The sequence below is a fragment of the Pristiophorus japonicus genome, chromosome 20 (genome assembly GCF_044704955.1).
Source record: "Pristiophorus japonicus isolate sPriJap1 chromosome 20, sPriJap1.hap1, whole genome shotgun sequence".
In the NCBI taxonomy this organism is placed as follows: domain Eukaryota; kingdom Metazoa; phylum Chordata; class Chondrichthyes; family Pristiophoridae; genus Pristiophorus; species Pristiophorus japonicus.
In genome coordinates, this window is record NC_091996.1 from 32,808,454 (window position 1) to 32,833,997 (window position 25,544).

Sequence of the window (25,544 nt, forward strand, 5' to 3'; positions counted from 1 at the left end):
AGGTCCCGACGGTGAAAACAGTGCCGGGATCTCTGCATGTGCACACCAGAGTGTGCGCGGATGCGCAGTAGCTCCTCACCCTCAGAATCTGAGTGTGCGCGCTGCAGGCTGTGTGGGAGGGGCCGAAGCGTGCCGCCCCCATCCCTGGCCGAATGGTCTCGCTCATCGGCGGCCCGCTGCCTTCCCTGGCTATGTTTTGGTAGGACTTCTATTTTTTATTTGTTATTGATTGATTGATTGCTTATTACTTTGGTCTTGGTGCTTTAGGTGCAGGGTTCCTTCTATTTTTTATTTGTTAAGTAATTGCTTATTATTTTTTGTGCTTTGTAAGTCTTGGTGCTAGGTGCAGGTCCTCTCAGCTTCCTTGTATTTTTTATTTATTATTGAATGCTTATTTTTGTGCTTGGTGCTTTAGAATGTACTTACCTGCGCTGATTTCTTAACTCGCTGCAGGGATTTTCTGTGCAGCCACAAGTAGCCACATATGCTGGCCTAAGTTAGTTTGGCGCAACTATTAGCTGTCCAAACTGGCTTAAATGGCCAAAACAGGCGTAGGTGGCTGGTAACGCCCCCTTTTGGAAAAAAAACTTTAAAATCCTAACTAACTCACTTACACTGGCGCAAATTAAATGTGCAGAATGGGGATTTTTAAGATACTCCAGAAAAAAATCAAGTTGCTCCAAAAAAAAAACGGAGCAACTCCTGGGCAAATCTGGGCCCATTGTTTTGTATTTTACCCATCCCAACTGTCTGTCAAGCTCCACTGACTCATACCAGGATTTTTGCCCCAGTTTTCAAATCCTTTCATGACTTTACTCCATGTTATCCAAGGTTACTTTTCCCAAACCCACACCTGCTGCTCCTTCAACTCCAAATTACTGATCATTTTCCCACTAAACAATCCAAGACTGACCTTCTTCACTAAACCCTTTCTCCCAAACCACTTTCTTGCTTTAGACGCCTCTTAAAAGCCAAATCTCTGATTATGCCTTGGCTTCTTTTTGTTTGCCATCCTTCTCTACACCTTGCAAAGCACGCGGATGTTCTTGTGTGAGGGCACTTCACTAGTGCTTTTTCTGAAGTGCTCTCATTCTAAAGTATTTTTAGATCACAATTTTTATTTTAGATTTCATAACTACACATCAATAAACAAAACAAATAAATTTTATCTTTAATGCACTTTCAATTACCACGTTGCTGAACATCCTGCTCGTGCAATTCAAGAACCTCTCAAATGTTTGGTGCTGCAGCCACTTGTTAGTGATGTTTGTTTGAATATTTAGATACCCAAGCCGACACAGTCCCATATTCCCAAAACTCTAGGAAAAAGTTTCTGAAAACTCCCAAATATTGCAAAGTGCATGCAGTTCTTTAGCAGATACTATTTCAGTTTCATAAATTATTAAAAAATGTACTACTCCACTCTCTTAAATTACATTATTTAGTACTTCAGAAGCTAGACGCTAGAGGATAGAAATTCGCTCGCGCCTCATTTGAGGCGATAACCCAGGCGGAGTGGTGATTTTAGCGCCCAGAAATTAGTTAGAATCGGTCAGGGGGCTAAATCAGTCATTGCACATCAGAGCTAGGGGGACACCAATGAAAATGCCAGCGCTAAATTTAACTGTCATTGCGCATGCGCCAAACTCCCGATTCAGATCCTAGGAAAAGCTGAGTCTTAAAGGCACAGCATAGTAATGCACCATTAAAGTTTTCAAAATCACTATTTCCTCAAGCAGACCTTTTATGTCTGTCTGCCATTGCAAACTCCGTGGCTGCGTGTAAACGTTGCACTGACTGTGATCTCTGATGGAAGCGCTTCCTAATCCCTTTAAGTAGCCACCAGTTAACAACTCTACAAGACTGTACCAACTGTTTTTCCAGACGTTGTTCTTGGCGGTCGCTAAATGTGGCGGCCGCATCTAATTTTCCAACCGGGGCGCAAGCGTGGGCGTTGCACCAGGAATATGTCATGATCGGAGTGATCGTCAGCAGTTAGGCGTGGCTTATGCCCTGATGAGCCTCTGCACTCCCGGTCGGTGACCACTTACGCTCCTTCTGGCCGCTAACTCAGACAATCAAAAATCCAGCCCCAAAACTTCTAATCTTGCAGTTAATAAGTCCCAAATTGCCACTTTATTATCTAACCAGAGAATAGCTAATCCATTGCGGCATTTGCAGCAAAATCTAGTAGTATGCTTTTTGTCTTTTCCGGTAAAACGTTAAATTCAATGCGCCAAAAACAGAGCTTTTGTCCTGCGTCAAATAGAGGAGCATTCCAGTATTTTAGGTTATACATTTTGAAACAACTACATACAAGATGGAAGCTGACTTTGCTCTGAACAAACTTCAAATTGGAGGCTCAAGCTCAAGAAAGACTGAAGATGATATTGAAGTTTGGCAGGTAGTAATCAAGAGTATTGGCCCTTTGAAGATTAAATATGTAGACTCCGCTAAAGCTGATCAGACATAGGAATCATTCCAATTGTTGGCAAGTGCAAGCTTACACAAACCTTAAATGGCTGGACCATCAATGAAACTCTGCTGTACATTGTTTAAGAGCATAAACAGGAACGTGGGAACTCATGTTTTTTTTAAAAATTCATTCTCGGGATGTGAGCGTCGCTGGCAAGGTCTGGATTTATTACCCATCCCTAGTTGCTATGATGGTAGTGGTGAGCCACCGCCTTCAGCTGCTGAAGTCTGTGTGGTGACGATTGTGCCACAATGTTGTAGCGATGTAGCCGAGCGGCTTGCTCACCCCCTTTCGAGGGCCGTTAAGAGTCAATCACAATGTGGGATTGGCGTCACATGTCGACCTGATTTGGGTAAAGACAGCAGGTTTGCTTCCCTAAAAGGACATCAGTGAACCAGCTGGGCTTTTACGACATTCCGACAGATTCATGGTCACTTTTACTGAGAGCAGCTTTTTATTTAACATGTTTTTTTAAACCGAATTCAAATTCTCAACTGTCACAGTGGGATTTGAACTGACATTCTCTATGAACATTCTCTGGATTAGTTAGGCCTCAGGATCCTAGCCCAGTAATATAAAAGCCATCTTTCCACAGCCATTTTTCTGTTTCAACAACAAGCAAATATCAAACTGACTAGGAGGTGTACCGAAAATTACAAGTATTTTACACCATTTCTTTTCTCGTCTTATACACCTCTATAAATCAAATATTACATTGTTAGTGTCTTGATGTGTCTAATCTCAATTGTAAATAACCTCGCTAGGAAATTTAGCCTTGCACGTTGATCCAATGTTGTGATATTTCAGAACAAAGAAGAATGTACAAGGCATCTTGCGTAGATTCGGTTGCAATATATATGGTTAAGAGTTCATTGTTAGTCACATGGCACACTATCCCACTCACCTGCAAGGCCAGTGGTTTCAATTCATGGGGTACTTGGTAAATTTATGGATACTTGCCTAGAGATAGATTAACAGCTGATGCCAAGATCTAAAAGTGCTGTGGAAGGTCAATTTTTAAACAGAATATATCAATACATAATTTTTTTGGCATACATTTAGCCCTTTGAGCTACAAGACTTCTCTGCTCATCTCGACAGGCACCTAGGTTGATTCAGGTATTTAATAATCATCATTTAAGCTGGTCACTCCAATGACATGAATACCAGGTAAAACTAAAATATTCCAATATTACAAGACTCCTGATAGGAATGGCTTTTTAATATTGTCTGCTTAATATTAGGGTCTGTTTCAAAGTTGTGGTATGCGAGCTGATTTTAAAAAAAAATAAGACTGATCCAGAAAGAACAGGATTATCTGGAGCTACCAGCATTCAACAGACAGAAATCCCAAATTTGAGGAATTAATGGCAGGTGAAGCTCAAAAAAAAACATTACATCTGAAATGTGAGGAAGATACTGAATTTTGAAGCTGCATCTTTCCATTACAAATACACCATATTATGTCTAATGATGGAATGAATATTGCAATCATTAGATTTACTCCTCTAATCATATAGCACTAAGATGTTTGTAACTCTTGCAATACACGTAAAATATCACTAACACATGTATTAACTGCAGATTATCAATGAGTCAGCATTGTATGCACCCAACTTGAGACAATTCTCAGTAGCACTGTACTACAAACACCAATATAGTAGCAAAATATTTAATATGAAGATAAGATGCACAAAATATCTTTCACAATTTGATAACTGATAATTGTTAACTCAACCTATTAAATCTACTGAAAATATTTGAAACAAAAATGTGTTAATTACCAGCTCAGAGAAAAACAGGCGTGCTTTAGAGGTTTCAGTTACTATACCAGCAGGAGATTGCCTAATTTTTAAATAAAAATTAGCTGCTGCTGAATGGAAAGTTCTAATATAGAATGTCCATAGCATTCCTGCATATCCAGTGCAACCGAATAATCATTTTTAAAACATGTTCCATATTCTATAAGGTGAATAATGGGGATTGGGGAGGGGGAAGGGGTTTAAGAAGGGGAGTGAAGTAATAGGATTCTTATACATTTATACCACAAGCACCATAATGCAAGCTGTTGCATATTAATCTGTCCCAGTGATCTTTCAAGAATTTTGAAGAAAATAGACCCGTTTCTATTAGTCTATTGTTTATGAATATCAAAAATAGTTATTTCAATGCAGACAAACATGTATGCACTCTTTGTAGTGCTTTTTAAAAAAAGTGGATGCCATATCTCACCCATTTGAAGGTGTAAAACAGCAAAGCGCTTATTCCCTCTTTTAACTGCAAAGGATTTGTCTGAGAGCTACAAGAATATTCTCATTCTACACCTCAAGAAGAGAAATATTCTGTCTCTTCTACATGGCACATCCTCCACACATTGGCATGGAATGAAGCATGCCACAGTAGCATTACCAGGTATGAAAGGCTGTGCTCTATAGAAGGAAGTCAATAGCACTGGAATTTGAATCTGCTCCACTCTTCTGCTGGAAACGGACATTTGATAAGTGAGTTTAAGATAAAGATCTTGCACAGTTAATTTACCTCAGATTTGATTAAAATCTTGTAGAACTTTTATTAACTAAACAATTTGGTTAATTTTTCCTACACTAAAAGCAACTTTAATTATAGTATTTCCTGTGGTATAAAGTAAAATACATGAGGAACAGTGGCATACAAAAACTTTATTCTACTGATGGTCACAAGTGCATTGTCTATCAATAGTGTGTCACAACCTTTTGTATATAGTCCACTGCTTCCCAGTGTATATCCTCAAGTTATTAAAGGTTGAAACACTGGCACCTTCTTACCTTAAGTCCTGTTTTCTCATCATCACTACCATTATTGGTAGAAGGCGTGTCATCACCATGGCGGGAAACCAGGACAAAATCCTCACTGTTTAGAGTGGATACCGAGTCTGAAGAAACACTAACTTTTCCAACTGAAGCCTTGTCATCCATGGCTGCTAAAGCAAAGGCAGCTCATGAATGAGGCATAAAACTTAAAAGTACCTGGAAAATAAAATCAAAAACTGATTTAAGGGTATATTATTCATTAAAACTACTATCCTAAATGCTTCTCTCTCTTTACTATACACACGACTAAACAATAGAAATAAATCACCAAACTTTTCATTGGCCAATGGGCTATACCAAAAGTTCTCAAATGCCAGATATAATGCCATGGAGCTTTATACATTGTATCTTTTAGGTAACTTAGCAACAGGCAGCAGATACAATTCAATGTGAACAATTATAAAATAATTTGCATGTAACTAACATTAAATGGAACTGCAGTACAGCATGCTCAACAGGAGTTTATGATAAAAAGAAACTGTATACAACATAAAATCTTTTCTAGATTTGTACTATGTCTATTAATAAAACAGTGTAATTTATTTGCTATTTTTAAAAAAACTGCAGCTCTGCAGAGTGCATAGATGCGGTTTTAAAAGGCAAATAAGGTAAGAGATTGTATTAGTGGAAGGAGTGTGCAAATCTAGAGAAGCTGTATTATCATTGGGCAGATTCCATCAGAAACATGAAGCATGAAGCATATACTTCTGCTCATCATAGGAAAGGTATTATTTCTTGAGAGAGTATAGAGATGAACAACAACGACTGCTTCAGATATTAGGAATTTAAATTATAGGCAAAGGGCAACGACAATGGGCTCAATTCCTGTTGAAATGAGGCTTCAAAGTGACCTAATTGTGGTTTTCAAGATTATGAAAGAAAATGGCAAAATTGATCCATGCAAACAACCCAGTTTATAAACTGATATGGTAAAGAGCTCAAGTACCAAGGGACACAAGTTTAAAAATTAGTAAATCCGACTAAGGGATATGCAGTGCAATTCTTTCACCTAAAGGGTAATAAGAATTGTAAAATAGGTCATCATAGAAAGCCCTTGAAGCAGAGAGTATAAAGGATTTCCAGAGAAAATTGGATGAGAGAACTACAGCAAAAGGTGGGTAAATGGGACTGGTGTATCTAAAGGAAACAGGCCTGTTTGTCTATAATGGCCTACAAATTATTCTGTTTTTACATTAGAGGTGTCTGCCCACTGCCTACAAATTGTGCAAATTCATGAAAGATTTCACTTCTAAAGATTTGTGGTAGTATTTACTAAGTACCGTACATGTTCTAACCACCAGGATTTTACATTCCCAAACTGTCAGTCATTAACCATCTGACTCATTGACTGTGGATGGTAACAGCCGTCTGCAGTACACATTGTCAGAGCACTGAGCTTGTATACAAGTGTGTTTGTAATATATCCATCTATCCAGGCCTCTGACTAGTCCAGAAACATAACCACTACACTACTGTTCCCAATCAATGTCGTATACAGTATTAATCTACATGTGACAAACTTGCTTAAAACGGTTGTAGAGGGTGAACCACCACATATACAACACTACACAGTTTGCTGGAATTTATCAAGTCGTTCTCACTTTAGAAAACCAACAACCCACAGTTCTACTACAAAACTAAACAAATCACCTCAATATCTCACATACATCTCTCTCGTTTAGTCATTGCATACACCAATACCTGTAAAATGCAGTGAATTCATAGAAGTTTAGGGAGATTTGCACATGGGAATTGAAATGTATGTCAAGTCTCAACAGTTCAGAACCTCGACTATCAAATTGTTCAAATACAAGTATAGAAAAAATGAATTTGCATTTATATAGTATCTTCTTTCATGTCCTCAGGACATCCCAAAATGCTTCACAGCCAATACATGACTTTTGAAGTGTAGTTGCTGTTATGTACGCAAGCAGCAGCAAATCTGCATACAGTAAGGTATCGCAAACAGCCAACAGTCATTAGTTAATTCTTGTTGGTATGTCTCTGCGAATGGCCGAGAGACATTTTCTATTTTAAAGGTGCTTTATAATTACAAATTATGTGATGAATTTTGGCCAGGACTCACTTTGAATAGTATCACAGGATCTTTTACATCCACACCAACAGGTAGGTAAGGCCTAGGTTAATGTTTCATCTGAAAGATGGCACCTCTAACAATGCTACACACTGTCACTACTGCACGGAACTGTCAGCCTACAGTTCTTGATCCCATAATCCTTCTGACTCACGTAAGCAGGTTACCAAACTTGCATCCTCGTACAAAGTAAAAAGGTTTGCAGCGATGTAAGAATGCTGGATTTTACTTACAAGTTAAATTTACCAATGCCCTGGTTAACACTGCTGAGTCATTTAGAAAAGTCGCTTGAAAATGCTTCTCTGCTCTCTTTACCCAGTATTCAATAACAAATTGCTGGGGGGGGGGGGGGGCGGTGGAGTACAAGACACCTGCAGAAAGACCAATAGGCTTCAAAAAAAGTTTGAAGCTGTCGAGTACAGAAGGTGCTTGTATTTTGTCAAACATTTCCTTCTAGCTTGCTGTTATGGTATTTTTATGCAAAATAGTAGCAACAAGATGATGGAAATGGTGCACTGCAACTAGTTGACATTTCCAGCAATCAATGTTCTTGGAAAGTCTGTGAGCAAGTGCAATGATTGGCAAGCGCCGTAGGTTTGCCGCTGGCTGCAAAATCTGCACCATAATGCTTCACAATACCAATAAATTTGATCAAATGATCTTAACTGCACCAACATGGCACTCTAACATAATATTCCAATGACCTCTAAAACTAGTAAAAATACTGTGCTATTGCAATATACAGCTTGTTAAAAAAAGTTACGTCAACGTATCACTAATTCCATCAAGCCAATGGCTTGTATGAATACAATCCCGTTAGAATGAAACTCCATTAATAATGAAGTTAACAGCTCTGATGTAGAGAAACTCCATTTGCATTATCCCAATGTCACTTAACATTGTAATGAAGTTCCACTGTAATGAACTTCATTTTTATCTTCTTTACACTCTAGACACCCAAAAAGCCTTCAAAACAATCCTTTTAAGACTATGAATTAATCAGAGATTTATAGCTATAGTATAACTGCAAACTGAATTCATAACTTGAGTAAGTTATTACCACCACCTCTATCAAATACTTTAAACGTTCACTCCCTCCATCATTGGCACACTGTGACTGCAGAGTGTACAATCTACAAGATGCACTGCAGCAACTCACGAAGGCTTCAACAGCACCTCCCAAATTCGTGGGGGGCAAGTTTCGGCCTGAGTTGCTCCTGTTTTTTTGGAGCAACTGGTTTAGAATGGAGTATCTTAGAAATTGCAATTCTCGGCATTTAGTTTGCTCCAGTTCGAGTCAGTTAGAAACTATTTTCAGTTTGGAACAGATTGTTTTTTCAAAAGGGGGCGTGTCCAGCCACTTACGTCCGTTTTGAAAGTTTAGGCAGTGAAAACATACTCTAAACTAACAGAATGGAGTAAGTGTAGACTTTTGTACGCTCAGAAAAACCTTGTCTACACAGAAAATCAGGCGTAGGGAATGGGGGGGGGGGGGGTTTAAAAGCAAAGTTTACAAACATTAAACACTTCAGTTTTATAAATAAAGAGCCATCATCAATAATAAATCAACCAATAAATCAACCCCCAAATTTTTTTTTTATCAATAGATAAAACATTTTCTTCTTACCCAGTGTCTCAGGGAGAGAGGGGGGGGGGGGGGAGAAAGGGAGAAAGGGAGAGGAGGGGGGAGAAAGGGAGAGGGGGGGGGGGAGAAAGGGAGAGAGGGGGGGAGAAAGGGAGAGAGGGGGGGAGAAAGGGAGAGAGGGGGGGGGGGGGAGAGAGAGAGAGAGAGAGAGAGAGAGAGAGAGAGAGAGAGAGAGAGAGAGAGAGAGAGAGAGAGAGAGAGAGAAGAAAGGTGGGGGAGGGGGAAGAGAAAGGAGAGGGAGGCTGAATGGGCCGGGCCCAAGACTTCGGTCGGGGCCCGTCCTCAGCACTGGATTTACAGGTAGGTGGCGTCGGGTCGGATCCAGGAGCGCGGGTCGGGTCGGGGGGAGCGCGGGTCCGGTCCAGTCCGGTCCGGGGGGCTGGGGAGAGCGGGGGTCGGATCCTGTCCGGGGGCAGGGGGAGCAGGAGCGGGAGTCGAGTCGAGTCGGGTCAGGAAGCAGGAGCTGGGCGTGGGAGGCAGCCTTATCCATGCAAGCCCCAGTGAGGCCATTCGGCCAGGGCTAGGGACTGCGTGCTTCGGGCCCCTCCCACACAGTTTTGGGCGCCTGGAGCTACTGCACATGCGCGCCCACTGTAGCGCGCATGTGCAGAGGTCCCGGCACTGTTTTCAGCGCAGGGACCTAGCTCCGCCCCCCACAGCTCGTGCTGCGCCGCGCCCAGCTCCAGAGGACCTGCAGGGAGCCGGAGAATAGGCAAGTATTTTTTAGGCGCACTTTGTGGCGCGAAAAACAGGTGTCCAGGTCGGGGCTGCGCCGTTCTAGGCGCGGCCCAAAACTTGGACCCGTGACCTCTACCTAGAAGGTCAAAGCCATCTTCATCACACAGATTGCAGTGATGCAAGAGGCAGCTCATCACCACCTTCAAGGGCAATTTGAGAGGAGCAACAAATACAGACCTTACGATAGCCCACATCTCGAATTTAAAAAAAATGTAACCATTATAGTTCAAAATATATTCTGCAGACACAAGTCCAATTGGAAAGACATTTGTAATTAACTGTACTGCAAGTGTTCTTCATAGTTCACGTGAACGCAGCACAAAAACTGCACATCCCCAGCACCAGTTTACTGAAATTCTAGTAAAGAAATCCACCGGCATGAAAATTTCATATACCCATTACATCTTACTAAAATTTAGAACCAGAATTTTGGTGAGTCCACAAGACATTTTAAGCTGCAGTAATTGATGTCATGGAAGAAACAGTTCAAATGCTTTGGTGTTGAAAAATAAGAATTTATTATTGAAGAAAAGTTGTGCACATTTTCAAAGTACATTTAAAGAGTTGTATTTGATATAAATTTGGATTTCACTTTTTTAGTTTGGCGGCAGGGGGGAGGGGGTGTTGGGGAGGAGAGAGAAAAGTAAGGGACAATGGTTTGGCTTTCACAGAATTTCCAGAACAGAGAGTTGATGGGAGAAGTGAGGGGAAAATACTAGCAGGTAGGTTTGCATTCAGGGACATGTTCATTCCAAATTTCTACTGGATTATTGGTGAAATACCATTAGTTTGAATAATTAACAGAGAAAAGGACTGATTTGGTTCAAGTTGGGAAGGGACATATATTGATGGAAACCTACGGGCAAGGTAAGAGAGAAGACTGAACAACGTAGTTACAAGCAATTCAAAAACTCAAGTCCGATATCATCATTTCCAGGAACTATATTAGAAACATAGAAAATAGGTGCAGAAGTAGGCCATTCGGCCCTTCGAGCCTGCAGCGCCATTCAATAAGATCATTCCTTCAATACCCATTTCCTGCTTTCTCTCCATACCCCATGATCCCTTAACCGTAAGGGCCATATCCATATTGTGAATTGACACGCAATGTTAAACAATCCAATAAGACCAACATTATCATAGATGCCAAATAATAGAATCAACATATTTTTAAAAAGCAAACCAAAAAAAGGGTCCAGAAATGATGATCAATATTCTTCCATTTGTATCTCAACCCATCCCCCTCCACCCTTCTCTCCTGGAGTACAGCACCACAACCCCTCAGTACCTGGTCCAAATAGCTATTCTTTACGTACAACCATGGACAGAAAGGGACAGCGTTCCGAGATGCATCTACCTATTGATCCAGTGGCAGCATTTGAAGGTTTTGCTGAACCAGGTAACATAAAGGAGCTAATAAACACAGTTGAATCAGCAACCTCATTGGGTTGACAATCTTTAAACTATCAATTCAGTTCCCAGAGTCAGGCTTAATCATGCCTCCAAGTCACATATACTGTTTGAGCACATTTTAATTTTTAGACACAATTTACTGAAAATGGCAAATAATAATTAATCATTGCAATAGTGTGATTTTATTTGGAATTTTTTTTTTTTTTTTTTTAAAGTGCTATGCCTGCCTGTTAACTTGTTACAGGGAACACATGCCTTGGTAGATTTTTTTCCAAATTACAGCCTCCAAGCTACATGACCTTGAAGCCATAGTGAAAGTTTTTCTATTTGGACTTGCACATCGTACTCTGCCAAGTTCTTGTTTGAATTTGGAAAGGCTTGTTCTCAAACACTGCTCCCTTGTTAGTGGAAAAATTCTAAAATCAGTAAATATGTAACTTAGATTTGCAGCAGTATATTTATGCAAATTTAATTACACAAAATTTATTTTTAAAAGTACCAGTGATACTTTTTTGCATTATCATTTAAACATGCTACACAGGGTTATAAATGGCTTACAAAGTGAAAGAACTTTGGACATCCCCATGGACTGATAATCAGTGATCTTTAAATAAAAAATTGAAAACAAAGTGGCTTAATTCGATTTTTTTTTTTTTTTAATTACTTCAACTATTGCTGAGGCTCGCAGCGGAATCAACTTAGCGAGAGAGGATCTTTTTTGTAGCTGCAAATGGCAAGATCAAAGAGAAATAATTTAGGTCTTTCAACTCCAACTTTCCTCTGTAAATTGATTCACATTTAGGATCTCTTACCAATATAGACACATGTATTCCACAAATCAAGTTTGAGAAAAGAATCAACATGACTGCCACCAACCTCCAACTTAAAAAAAAAAGTTTTATTCATTCTCAGGATGTGGGCATCGCTGACAAGGCCAGCATTTATTGCCCATCTTTAATTGCCCTCAAAAAGGTGGTGGCGAGCCGCCTTCTTGAACCGCTGCAGTCCATGTAGTGAAGGTACTCCCACAGTGCTGTTAGGGAGGGAGTTCCAGGATTTTGACCCAGCAACAATGAAGGAACGGCGATATATTTCCAAGTTAAGATGTTGTGTGACTTGGAGAGGAACGTAGAGGTGGTGGTGTTCCCATACGCCTGCTGCCCTTGTCCTTCTAGGTGGTGGAGGTCGCGGGCTTGGGAGGTACTGCCGAAGAAGCCTTGGCGAGTTATTGCAGTGCATCTTGTAGATGGTATACACTGCAGCCACATTGCGCCAGTGGTGGAGGGAGTGAATGTTTATGGTAATGGATGGGGTGCCTATCAAGCAGGCTGCTTCGTCCTGGATGATGTCAAGCTTCTGGAGTGTTGTTGGAGCTGCACTCATCCAGGCAAGGGGAGAGTATTCCATTACACTTATGCCTTGTAGATGGTGGAAAGTGTTTGGGGAGTCACTCGCTGCAGAATACACAGCTTCTGACTGGTCTTGTGGCCACACTATTTATGTGGCTGGTCCAGTTTAGTTTCTAATCAATGGTGACTCTCAGGATGTTGATGGTCGGGGATTAGACAATGGTAATGCCACTGAATATCAAGAGGAAGTGGTTAGACACTCTCTTCTTGTTGGAGATGGATCGGATCAGATCAGCCATGATCTTATTAAATGGCGGAGCAGGCTCGAGGGGCCAAATGTCCTACTCCTGCTCCTATTTATGTTCCTATATTCATTGCCCGGCACTTGTGTCACACGAATGTTACTTGCTACTTAGCAGCCCAAACCTGTATGTTGTCCAGGTCTTCAGAAATGCAGGCATGGACTGCTTCATTATCTTAGGAATTTCAAACAGAACTGAACACTGTGCAATTATCAACGAACATCCCCACTTCTGACCTTATGATGGAGGGATGATCATTGATGAAGCAGCTGAAGATGGGTGGGCCGAGGAACTCCTGCAGCGATGTCCTTGAACAGAGATGATTGGCATCCAACAATCAGAAACATCTTCCTTTACACTAGGTATGACTGCAGCCAATGAAGATTTCCCCCCCACAATTCCCAGTTACTTCAATTTTACTCAGGCTCCTTGGTACCACACCCGGTCAAATGCTGCCTTGATGTCAACGCCAGTCACTCTCACCTCGCCTCTGAAATGCAGCTCTTTTATCCATGTTTGGACCAAGGCTGTAATGACTTGCTCTTCAAAAAGAACTTAAAACACAATTTGCCTTACAAATGCATTCGCTTTGCATCATATTAAAAAGTAGCAAACAACAAATGAAAGAAATCATGCAATTTCCCAACTCTTACAAATGCGAACAGAAATCCTAATCACACTCAGCCCTATTTAAACTGCTTTAAAAGGTTGCCAAATCAAACACAGAAACATGAGGCAGCTGGGCTAACAGTGAATAAGCGTTTTCCCTCGATGCAAACACAAATACCTGTGAATCTGTCTAAATAATGTTTCATAGAAGGGAAAACATAAATACAGGATTTACAAATTCTAACGAGGGGAGCTAGCATCAGTATGAACACGGATCAAAGACACCTGCTTGTGTAGAATAATTCAGTTTCCTCTGTAGTTCCTTCAAGCTATTTCCAATTTTCAATCAAAAAACTGGAAGGATAGAGAGAGAAGAGATCAGAGATTTCAGCTTTTTAAAAATAAGTCCCTAACCAAAGCGATGTAAATTCACACTTCAGATAGGATTTATCTATCACACCAAGCCATCTTTCTCTGAAACAACCAGATTCATAAGGCTATTATGGCATTGAAGTCTTCATCGATTCCGAGGGACTGCCTACGATGATGATGGCATGGTTATATTTACATTTTTACTTTTTTGGTGGCCAGATAGGGTCACGAAGAAAAATGGCATTAATTGTAAATAACTGGTCTAACTGAAAAAATCAGTGTGTGTTCGTCCCGCCACACAAACAGGCCAAAATAAGAGTGCACAATAGCAGACCAAAACAGCTTCAAACTGCTCTTGCTAACATAACTAATCTTTCAAAAAAAAATACAGCAGTTTTTTTTTTAGATTTAGAGTTGTTAGTAGTAAACTGTTTAAAGTGTCAGACAGGATATTTTATTTAATTCAACGGTGTTTGTTATGCAGGGGATGGGGTGGGAACAAAGGAGACATGTCCAGTCATCCACCTTGGCTGCACTTCAATTGATTGTTTCCATTATAAATGTGGGAAGGGAGGTCACCAATGTCCAGGTCGGTGATTGGAGCAGATACAGCAGGAGCGGCGAGGTCGGGGCGAAGGAGCGGCGAGAAGTTATAGAGGGACGTGATCGGGGTCCAAGTTCCGGGCCCAGGAGAAGTGAGCGCTCAGGGACACCACAGGCCAGCCCACACTGCGATGTGTGCACTAGGTCCGTGCAGCAGAGCTGGTCTCCAGTCGTCTTGGCTAATCCTTGCCACTGGACCAAGACCTAGCTCGGTCAAGCCCGTGTGGTGGCTGGTGTGCAACAGCCACCACATGTTAAAAAAATCCACACACATGCATCTTCCACCCTTCAAGATTTAGTTCGGGACCTGGAATTTTAGGTTCTTCATTGAAACACCTGTGAACTTCTTGATGTGGAAGCAAGTCGTCCTCGATTCGAGGGACTGCCTATGGAGGGTGAGACTTCAGCAAATTACACCAGCAAGGACGACACAAAAAGACACTACAGTTTGATAAACTTAGAATTGGTCAAGTTAAAAATACTCTTAGAGGACTTTCACTTTTACAAGTCATAGGCTAAATACTGCATCCTCTATTATCCAAGAACCTGTTCGTAGTACTACAATCCCTCACATTCAGCAAAACACTTATGCAAAAGCACCTGTTGCAATTCTTTGAAACGAACTTCAGCAGAAAGATCATGAACAGAACAGCAGAGTCGGACCAGCAGTGCAGCTCAGCGCCACTGCACTAATAAAAAATAAGGCACTGACGGTAATCGAGAGTGGCCCCTGCTGGCAATGGTGTATTTTGAGCTCAGATCTGATGCGTTTCGTGGAGAAAAGCTCATCAACACTTAATCTGGCTCTCACACAACGATCATTCATGTGCTGCAGATGCAACAATTCAATATCCCACAGTTAGGCTTAGATAGCACTAGTTGTTGTTTAGCCAGTTACCAATAAATTAAGCCACTGACAACCATTAATCAGCTTTAAGTATAATTTAATTTAATTTAATTTAATAAATGCAATTAGCAACGAAAAATCTCTGTTGTACCAGTGACAATTGTGATTGCCTTACACAATGATATTCTTTTGCACCTTTAACTCATTGTTCTATAGTTTACTAATTCAAAGCGAGTCTATTATGAGGTTATAATCTTTTAAAGTAAGGCTGCAACAAATCCACATTGTTTCGTTCATTCTACAGAGCTTTAAAGTGGACGATTTTGCTTTTGTTCCATTCTGGCACCAATTCCACTTCCTCAGCTCCGACCTTGCATCCCTCCTCACCGCAATTTATTCAGCCCAAGGCTCCATGATAAAGATATCCAATTGTTTTGAGAACCAGTTTTAAAACGCAATATCTTCGTTGTCATCAATTCTCAAAATAATCATATAAAAAAATTAAACAAACAAGGTTATGCGTAGCCTGAAAAGCATTTTAAAGCTCTTGAATCCGACAAGAACAAAAAATTAAATGCAATTTAAAGGTTCGGAATAAGACTCGATAAAAAGGCACAATCCAAAATGTTAATCATCTTTTTTTTTCCGTACACTACCCAGCCCACTGTGTATCTCCTTCATATTTTTCATCTCAAATATATTCATAGCCTTTAACCTATATTACAACTTGAATGACTCATTTCACTGTTTTCCAAATTCAGAAGTTTAACAAAAGAATTTAAACGAGGTGTTAACCAAACTTCCATTAATTCTAAATTTAATTGTGCATAATTTGGTCGGGTTTGCAAAAACAAACAGTGATTTGCGACAGCAGACAATAAGTAACATTCCAAAGACCTGTGCAAGATCTTGAGCATCTACTGTTCGCACCATCAATTCTGGCTCAAACCGCCTTCAAACTATTCTGCAGTCGACTATGTGCAAACTACACATTTTGTTTCATAATATTTTTTGCCACCTCACTTTCAAAAGAGGTAATATTCACTTTGTTGATATTCAAAAATATACAACTTAATTCAACTTCCCAACTCCCAATCCAGTCATTGTCCTTAAAAGTGTTGCAAGAAACTCATCCCTCATAGGCGGTCCCTTGAAACGAGGATGATTTGCTTCCACGCCAAAAGAAAGGATGAGCTCACAGGTGTTTTGAATGAAGAACCCAAACTACATCCTCAAGGGTGGAAGATGCCTGTACGTGGATTTTAAAAAAAAAAAACGTGTGGTGACTGTTGCACACCAGCCACCACACGGGCTTGACAGAGTTAGGTCTTGGCCCAGTGTCAAGGATTAACCAAGACAACTGGAGACCTGCTCTGCTGCACTGACCCAGTACACACACATATCGCAGTGTGGGCTGGCCTGTGCTGCCCCTGGGTCCCTGGCCCTGAACTCACGCCTCCCCTGGGCCCCGATCACATCCCTCCACAATCTCTCGCCGCTCCTTCGCCCCGACCTCGCTGCTCCTGCCCACGCTCCAATCACCGACCTGGACCTAGACAACTAGAGGTGATGCAGTAGCAGACCAATCAATACTGAAAATACCACAACTTATTGGGATAGTTGAATCACAAATTGCAAATGAGAGACTTCCAACAGCTCAATGCCTAAGAATTATATGAAACATTAACATTTTCAACTTTAAAAAACCTTTTCTGGATACACCAAATGGCACTAAAAACACGCTCAATTATTATGGAAGGTCACGAGGATTCAAGCAGTATTGCCCTGAAGGATCGATCCTTGGCCCCCTCCTATTTGACTTATTTTACAGTAATGGAGCTGCTTCTTTCACTTTGCCCCTTCTTACCTCGTACCATCCATGTTTCGTATCTACATGCTTCCCCACGGCAACGTCATTCGACAACACAATGTCAGGTTCCACAGGTATGCTGGCGACACCCAGTTCTACCTCACCACGACCTGTCTCGACCCTCCACTGCCTGTGTTGTCGTCAGATTGGGCTTTGATGACGTCACCCAGTTGCCCACCTTGAAATCGTCGCATACTTGGAGCAGCTTGCACTTGAAGTTGTAGTGGTATGCCACTCCAGCTCTTTTTATAGCCCGACCTGGCTTGGAGCGTGAGCAGGAACATCGGCGGGGCCCAGGTACAGCGGAGGAGCGGCGAGAGATCGTGGCGGAGGAGTGCCGATTTTTTGTGGCGGAGGAGCACCAAAAGAGGGTACAGGGCCCAGAAGAGCCAAGGGCCCGGGACCAGCCCACACTGCAATGTGCGCGCGCACTGGGTCCATTTAGCAGAGCAGGTCTCCAGTCGTCCTGGTTAACCCTTGCCACTGGATAAAGGACTAGCTCAGTCAAGCCCGTGTGGTGGCTGATGTGCAACAGTCACCGCACGTTTAAAAAAAAAATCCACGCACAGGCATCTTCCACCCCTTCAACTGGAGTTCAGGACTGGAATATCAGGTCCTTCATTGAAACATCTGTGAACTCATGTGGAAGCAAGTCATCCTCGTCCGAGGGACCGCCTATGATGATTATGTTCGTCTGCCATCCAGCCCTGGATGAGCCACAATTTGCGCCAATTAAACATTGAACTATTTGACCCTGTGCCGAGCTTTGGACACCATATCCTTTCCATCACAAAGACCTCCCACTTCACCTCCATAATATCTCACTTCTCCACCCCTGTATCAGCCCATCTACTGCTGAAATCCTCATTCATGCTTTAGTTACCTCCAGACTCGACTATTCCAATGCTCACCTAGTCAGTCTCTCATCTGCACCCTCCATAAACTTGTGTTAAAAATTAAAGATGCCTAAAAATGTGTAAAACTGATACGGATGCTGTGTTTTAAATCGTTGTTTTGAACTGGAGACGATGTGGCTCCTTAGAATGATGGGGAATGCTTAGAAATGCCAATTATCTGAGGTTTTCAAGTTAAAGCTTCAGTTTGTCTATGTATCTTTAAGACAATTTGTATGGAAAGACGTAGAATGGAAGGAAGTTTGTAGAAATTACATACACAGGCAGTTTTCTATGTCATAAAGACCGGTTAAAGGTGACAAAGCTCTGGTTTGGTTTCATAAGTTCAAAGGATAGAGGACTTGGCTTTTTTTAGGGGAATCTCTTTTGGTTAAACGATCTAGTCAATACTGCGGTTCACCCTTAAAAATAGATTAAAAGTGACCTCCTCCTGGAAGCTTGCACTCAGACAGAAGAGAGAGGAGGAAAAGGGAGAGTGAAGGAAGCCCTAGACAAAAGGAAAAGAATTGCTCACGTGTGTCAACCGTCTGTCTGATCGGATCGATTTCAGCTACTGTTACGGTCTTATGTTTTCACTGTATAACGAATGCATTATATTCCATCTTAAACTCTGATTAAACACAAAATATCCACCATATTGGTTTGCATTCGAACCTGATTATTTAAAAAGTGACCAGAGTTAGCCGTAAAGAGGCAATTTCTAACACTTGAGCTCATCCAAAAACCGTGCTGCCCATATCCTAACTTGCACTGTCCCGTTCACCCATCCCAGTGCTCACTGACCTACATTGGCTCTCGGTTCACTAACACCTTAACTTTAAATTTCACATCCTTGTATTCAAATCACTCCATGGCCTCGCCCTTCCCTATCTCGGTAACCTCGGCCAATACTACAACACAAGAAATCTTATGTTCCTCCAACTCTGGTCTTGCACATCCCCCACTTCCTTTATCCCACAATTGGCTGTTGTGCTTTCAGCCGTCTGGACCATGAGCTCTGGAAATCTGCCGCCCAAATCTCTTCTCCACCTCTCTCTCCTCCTTTTAGACTCCGCCTAAAACCTACCTCTTTGGCCAAGCATTTGGCTACCTATCCGAATGTCTCGTTCTTTGGCTCAGTGTCAATTTTTGCCTGATTTTTGCTCCTATGAAGCACCTTAGGACGTTTTACTATGTTAAAGGTGCTCTATAAATGCAAGGTATGGTTGTTGTAAAGGACAGTGTTCAAATCATCCCAAGACAATCTTCATGACACAAATGAATAATCAAAGTCTTTAAGGTTGCAGTTACACTGCAACTTTAATGTTGGTGTGAAACTGTTTCCACTTTGAAGTAACATTAAAGTTGTACATCAATCCAGAGTCATGACCCAACCTGACACACGAGGGAAATGAGAATCCAACTTCCTCATTAGTCCATTTTATACCGCTTAGATTTGGCAGTACATGCAGTGTAACTCTGCGGGGTGTCAAACTAGATTTTTATTTAAACCTACCTGCCTTTCATTTAAAAAAGGAGAATATATGATAATACTGCTGGCCGCAATCTCTAAATATTAACTCCTGGGAAGAGTAACTCTGCGCACAAGTGCAAGCGGAGCGCTTTCTTTCGGGCAGGACAATAACATTCGTCGGACAGCATTACGTGGCTGCACCCGATACTTCAGCTGCAGGTCCAAGGCTAGTAGCTTCAGTTTAAATGCAATATAGCACATCACCTGTCACCTTTATTTATAGCTCTATTAATTGTATACTCCAGTCCTTGATCTCTCAAACCACTCCCTCTCCAGTAATTTGGCAGTTAAATGCACAAGGTACATTATGGAGTAATGCAGACCCAGGGAGATCCCAGATTTGATCCCTGCTTGATGGCGAATTTGCCAGTGATGATGATGTACAACTGGCTTGCCCAGGAAGCTAAAACAAAATCAAAGTTCCTTTTTCTGATCACTATCCAGCAACTTTGTTCAAAAGTGGTCAGTGTGAAATATCATGAATAGGATTAAGCTCCACTGTCCACATTCTCACATGAAGAATGGCCACATTTGGAAGAGAAAATAATTTGGAGGAGGAAAAAAACAAGTTTCAAAACTTTGATCTCATTCTGTCAGTGAAGTAGCTGTATAGAATTGTGACATTTTAAACTCAAGCCATGAACTGAGGGTGCAATTATGCCATCACTGCAAACCAGTTTCCAATTATGGAGATGGTAGCCTAGTGTTAATTTTACTGGACTACTAATCCACAAGCCTGGTCTAATGATCTGGAGACACGAGTTCTAATCCCACCACAGCAGTTGTAAAATTTTAATTTAGTTAAATAAATCTGGGGGGAAAAAATGCTCGTATCATGTAACTAGTTGATTGTTGTAAAAATTCCATCTGGTTCACTAATGCCCTTTAGGAAAGGAAATCTGCCGTTCTTATCCATGTGTGACTCCAGACCCACAACAATGTGGTTGACTCTTAACTGCCCTCTGAAATGGCCTAGCAAGCCACTCAGCTGTCAAGAAGGCAGCTCACCACCAGCTTCTCAAGGGCAATTAAGGATAGGCAATAAATGCTAGCCTTGCCAGCGACGCCCACATCCAGCGAATTAATAAAAACCTTCACAGTAACACAGAAGTGACAGCATAATTTTGGAGTCACATCCAGGGACTAACTCAAAAACATTAGTGCGAGCCATGCTCGGAGAGGCCATCTCACACCAGTCGAGCTTGGCACCATGTATAACTCCAGTGCAGCATCATGAAATATTAAACAAACAATTCGGGCTAGACCACTTTACAAACTTAAGCAGAATCTTTCATTTTTTGAGAAAGCAGACTTTTTCATGCAAGTACAGATGGGCAAATTTATCACTTGGCAATTAGTGCAATTTACAGCATAACTTTTGTATTGCTGGCTGTGTTTTGTACATGGTGCCCATCGGATCAACCATAACTAACAGGAGGAACATAGATACTCAACCACGAAGAGTAATGACAGGTTTGATCTGCGACCATCGGCTTTGCATATCTGTACCTGTTCAGCTCATTTTCCATACAGCGGAACATCAATTCTCTTCAAACAAAAGTGCAGTACCCAAAAAAATAAAGTCCAACATAATCCATTTCTCTTTTCTGTCCTTCCTTCCAAAAACTTTTGCTAGGTAACTGAATAAATTAAACATGTTCTCATCTGTGAAAATGAAATGAATAAATAAGGAAACTAATTAAAGCATGTGAATTGTACTTCATGTGCAATCAATATTTCAAACAGAAAAGTACCTAAATAACTGGGAAAAAAACTTAACCTTTCATTTTAAGTGTCATCTAAAAAAACAAACTTTGAACTCAACACCAGATTATGTATACATGAAGTGTTTACCTATTGTATTTTTTCCTGAAGCAAATGGCTAAATCCGATATTGGTGGAATCATATGCATCAGTTTTTTACTTGTAGATATACTCAGACCAACAGGTCGAAATTGACATTCATGCCAACTCCTCTCTTGAAAGAGCCAGCAACTGGCTCCACTGTGACACTAACCATCGGGCACCTTGCCCAAGTGTACTATGTACTTTTCAGTAGGGGTCATTGAGTGGAAATCAGGAGTGGGGATTCCAACTGATTTATCTTTCCACTACCAAGGGCTATTGAGGCCAGCTCTACTGCTCTGGGTTGGAACCAGATAACTCAGCACATACCAGGAATTATTCTTTTATGATTTTCTTTTAAACTTAAAACAATTGTTATAATGACTTCAGGAGAAACATGTTTGAAGCAGTCACAGCCACACAAGGGCATTACATTTAATCTTTAAATAAAGACCATTGGTCTCAGCAACATCTCAAAGCCAACTTTTTCCAACATGGTTATGAGCATTCGCTTCTTAAAAATATTAATGCACTGTGAGCTGCCAGACAGTGCAAATCTACCAGGTTTGATTGCTAGTCTACAACAGTGACATAGTCCCATGTGGGCAGCCCACCCAAAATCATCTGTCACACATTATTTTAATACTGTATATTGTTGCTTCTCACACATAGCTTAAAGTGAGGTCCCTTCCTCCTCCCCTCCCACCTTTTAGGAAACCTATCATGAAAGAGGAAGCTCCGTGCATCAAAGTGTTCATGCACAACAATTGCAAAGTGGCACAGATTTGATGACATTTAATTATGCCAATATAAATGATTCTGAACACAAATTAGTTTGCTATGATCCGAATTATTAAAAAATCCCCTTTGGAACCAGTATATAATTTTGCTTCTGCAATTAAATGGCAACCTTATTTTGTATTCTTCTGTTTGCTTTTCAAAATATATTGCTCCGCTTTAATTACTTTTGTCAAACATTGATAAGATATCCAAGAGATCTATTTAGTTTCCAATCTCATCAAATGTGATTAGTTTCAGAGATGGTCGATGTCATGTGTCTCTCTTGATGGAGCAAAGAGCTGAAAGTAAAGTGCTCACTAGAAAAATGTGCCAGTACACAAAAGTGGGTGATGTTGCGATGAGGTGTGTTACATAATGGCAGATTCAAAATCCAGGAATGAAATCATTGCTTAAAAAATACAAGTGTTGTACATGGGCATCACTTCTCTCGTACCCTGATGGGGAGAAGTTTTCAATGCGGATTTGAATTTTGCAGAGACAGAGCGAGTGACCAAGTCTTATGGAGTTCACAACTTGTGAATGTGGCTACTGAAAGTTGTGATGGTGGAGGTAGGGAACTGCATACTGTGCTATTAGTGTAAAATATTGCCTGGTCGCTAGCGAAATGGGCAAAAGCAGGTCAACCCACCAACATTCTGTGACCACATGAAAGGGCCGCTTCACTCAGACAGATGCATTGAGGGCTTCACATTCTCATTTCACAATTTTAAAAATTTGTAATTCAAATGATTTTCAGCAATGTCAGACCTTTGATCATTGCCTGTCCAATTCCCATACCTAGTTACAGCATTTGTCTAAACCCCCTTATCTGATCTCAGCAAAGCAGCAGTTACACCATTGCAATTGGCCCCATGCTCTGAAGCTAGGGAGGGGAAAAAGAATTCAGCCAGGGTTCCTATTCCTGAGAAAGTCTGCATGTGTGGACATTGGGCGATGACAGGATCAGAGACAGCTATAATGCCCTCCACATAGAAACATAGAAAATAGGTGCAGGAGTAGTCCATTCGGCCCTTCAATGAGTTCATGGCTGAACATGCAACTTCAGTACCCCATTCCTGCATTCTCGCCATACCCCTTGATCCCCCTAGTAGTAAGGACTTCATCTAACTCCTTGTTGAATATATTTAGTGACTTGGCCTCAACAACTTTGTGGTAGAGAATTCCACAGGTTCACCACTCTCTGGGTGAAAAAGTTTCTCCTCATCTTGGTCCTAAATGGCTTACCCCTTATACTTAGACTGTGACCCCTGGTTCTGGACTTCCCCAACATTGGGAACATTCTTCCTGCATCTAACCTGTCTGAACCCATCAGAATTTTAAATGTTTCTATGAGGTCCCCTCTCATTCTTCTGAACTCCAGTGAATACAAGCCCAGTTGATCCAGTCTTTCTTGATAGGTCAGTCCCGCCATCCCAGGAATCAGTCTGGTGAACCTTCGCTGCACTCCCTCAATAGCAAGAATGTCCTTGCTCAAGTTAGGAGAACAAAACTGTACACAATACTCCAGGTGTGGCCTCACCAAGGCCCTGTACAACTGTAGCAACACTTCCCTGCCCCTGTACTCAAATCCCCTCGCTATGAAGGCCAACATGCTATTTGCTTTCTTAACCGCCTGCTGTACCTGCATGCCAACCTTCAATGACTGATGTACCATGACACCCAGGTCTCGTTGCACCTCCCCTTTTCCTAATCTGTCACCATTCAGATAATAGTCTGTCTCTCTGTTTTTACCACCAAAGTGGATAACCTCACATTTATCCACATTATACTTCATCTATCATGCATTTGCCCACTCACCTAACCAAGTCGCTCTGCAGCCTCATAGCATCCTCCTCGCAGCTCACACTGCCACCCAACTTAGTGTCATCCGCAAATTTGGAGATACTACATTTAATCCCCTCGTCTAAATCATTAATGTACAATGTAAACAGCTGGGGCCCCAGCACAGAACCTTGCGGTACCCCACTAGTCACTGCCTGCCATTCTGAAAAGTACCCATTTACTCCTACTCTTTGCTTCCTGTCTGACAACCAGTTCTCAATCCACGTCAGCACACTACCCCCAATCCCATGTGCTTTAACTTTGCACATTAATCTCTTGTGTGGGACCTTGTCGAAAGCCTTCTGAAAGTCCAAATATACCACATCAACTGGTTCTCCCTTGTCCACTCTACTGGAAACATCCTCAAAAAATTCCAGAAGATTTGTCGAGCATGATTTCTCTTTCACAAATCCATGCTGGCTTGGACCCATCATGTCACCTCTTTCCAAATGCGCTGCTATGACATCCTTAATAATTGATTCCATAATTTTACCCACTACTGAGGTCAGGCTGACCGGTCAATAATTCCCTGCTTTTTCTCTCTCCCTCCTTTTTTAAAAAGTGGGGGCACATTAGCTACCCTCCACTCGATAGGAACTGATCCAGAGTCAATGAAATGTTGGAAAATGAATGTCAATGCATCTGCTATTTCCAAGGCCACCTCCTTAAGTACTCTGGGATGCAGTCCATCAGGCCCTGGGGATTTATCGGCCTTCAATCCCATCAATTTCCCCAACACAATTTCCAGACTAATAAGGACTTCCCTCAGTTCCTCCTCCTTGCTAGACCCTCTGACCCCTTTTATATCCGGAAGGTTGTTTGTGTCCTCCTTAGTGAATACCGAACCAAAGTACTTGTTCAATTGGTCTGCCATTTCTTTGTCCCCAGTTATGACTTCCCCTGATTCTGACTGCAGGGGACCTACATTTGTCTTTACTAACCTTTTTCTCTTTACATATCTATAGAAACTTTTGCAATCCGTCTTAATGTTCCCTGCAAGCTTCTTCTCGTACTCCATTTTCCCTGCCCTAATCAAACCCTTTGTCCTCCTCTGCTGAGTTCTAAATTTCTCCCAGTCCCCGGGTTCGCTGCTATTTCTGGCCAATTTGTATGCCACTTCCTTGGCTTTAATACTATCCCTGATTTCCCTAGATAGCCACGGTTGAGCCACCTTCCCTTTTTTATTTTTACGCCAGACAGGAATGTACAATTGTTGTCGTTCATCCATGCGGTCTCTAAATGTCTGCCATTGCCCATCCACTGTCAACCCCTTAAGTATCATTCGCCAACCTATCCTAGCCAATTCACGCCTCATACCTTCAAAGTTACCCTTCTTTAAGTTCTGGACCATGGTCTCTGAATTAACTGTTTCATTCTCCATCCTAATGCAGAATTCCACCATATTATGGTCACTCTTCCCCAAGGGGCCTCGCACAACGAGATTGCTAATTAATCCTCTCTCATTACACAACACCCAGTCAAA

General features: G+C 41.5%; 1 protein-coding gene across 9 annotated transcripts in view; it reads right to left on the reverse strand.

The window, feature by feature from the left end:
* The window catches only part of LOC139232470 (rab GTPase-activating protein 1), a 275,160-nt gene that overhangs the window by 242,587 nt on the left and 7,029 nt on the right, over window positions 1–25,544 (reverse strand). For 4 of the 9 annotated variants that reach the window (XM_070862713.1, XM_070862710.1, XM_070862715.1 and 1 more), the window contains exons 2-3: window positions 21,104–21,259; window positions 5,280–5,480 (exon numbers count right to left, since the gene is read on the reverse strand). The exons of 2 other annotated variants lie outside the window; for them this stretch is intronic. In XM_070862713.1, coding sequence (XP_070718814.1) covers window positions 5,280–5,429 — 150 coding nt within the window. In that variant the 5' untranslated portion in view covers window positions 5,430–5,480; window positions 21,104–21,259. The remainder of the gene's footprint in view (window positions 1–5,279; window positions 5,481–21,103; window positions 21,260–25,544) is intronic. 3 more of the 9 variants (XM_070862714.1, XM_070862712.1, XM_070862711.1) reach the window with 1 other exon arrangement.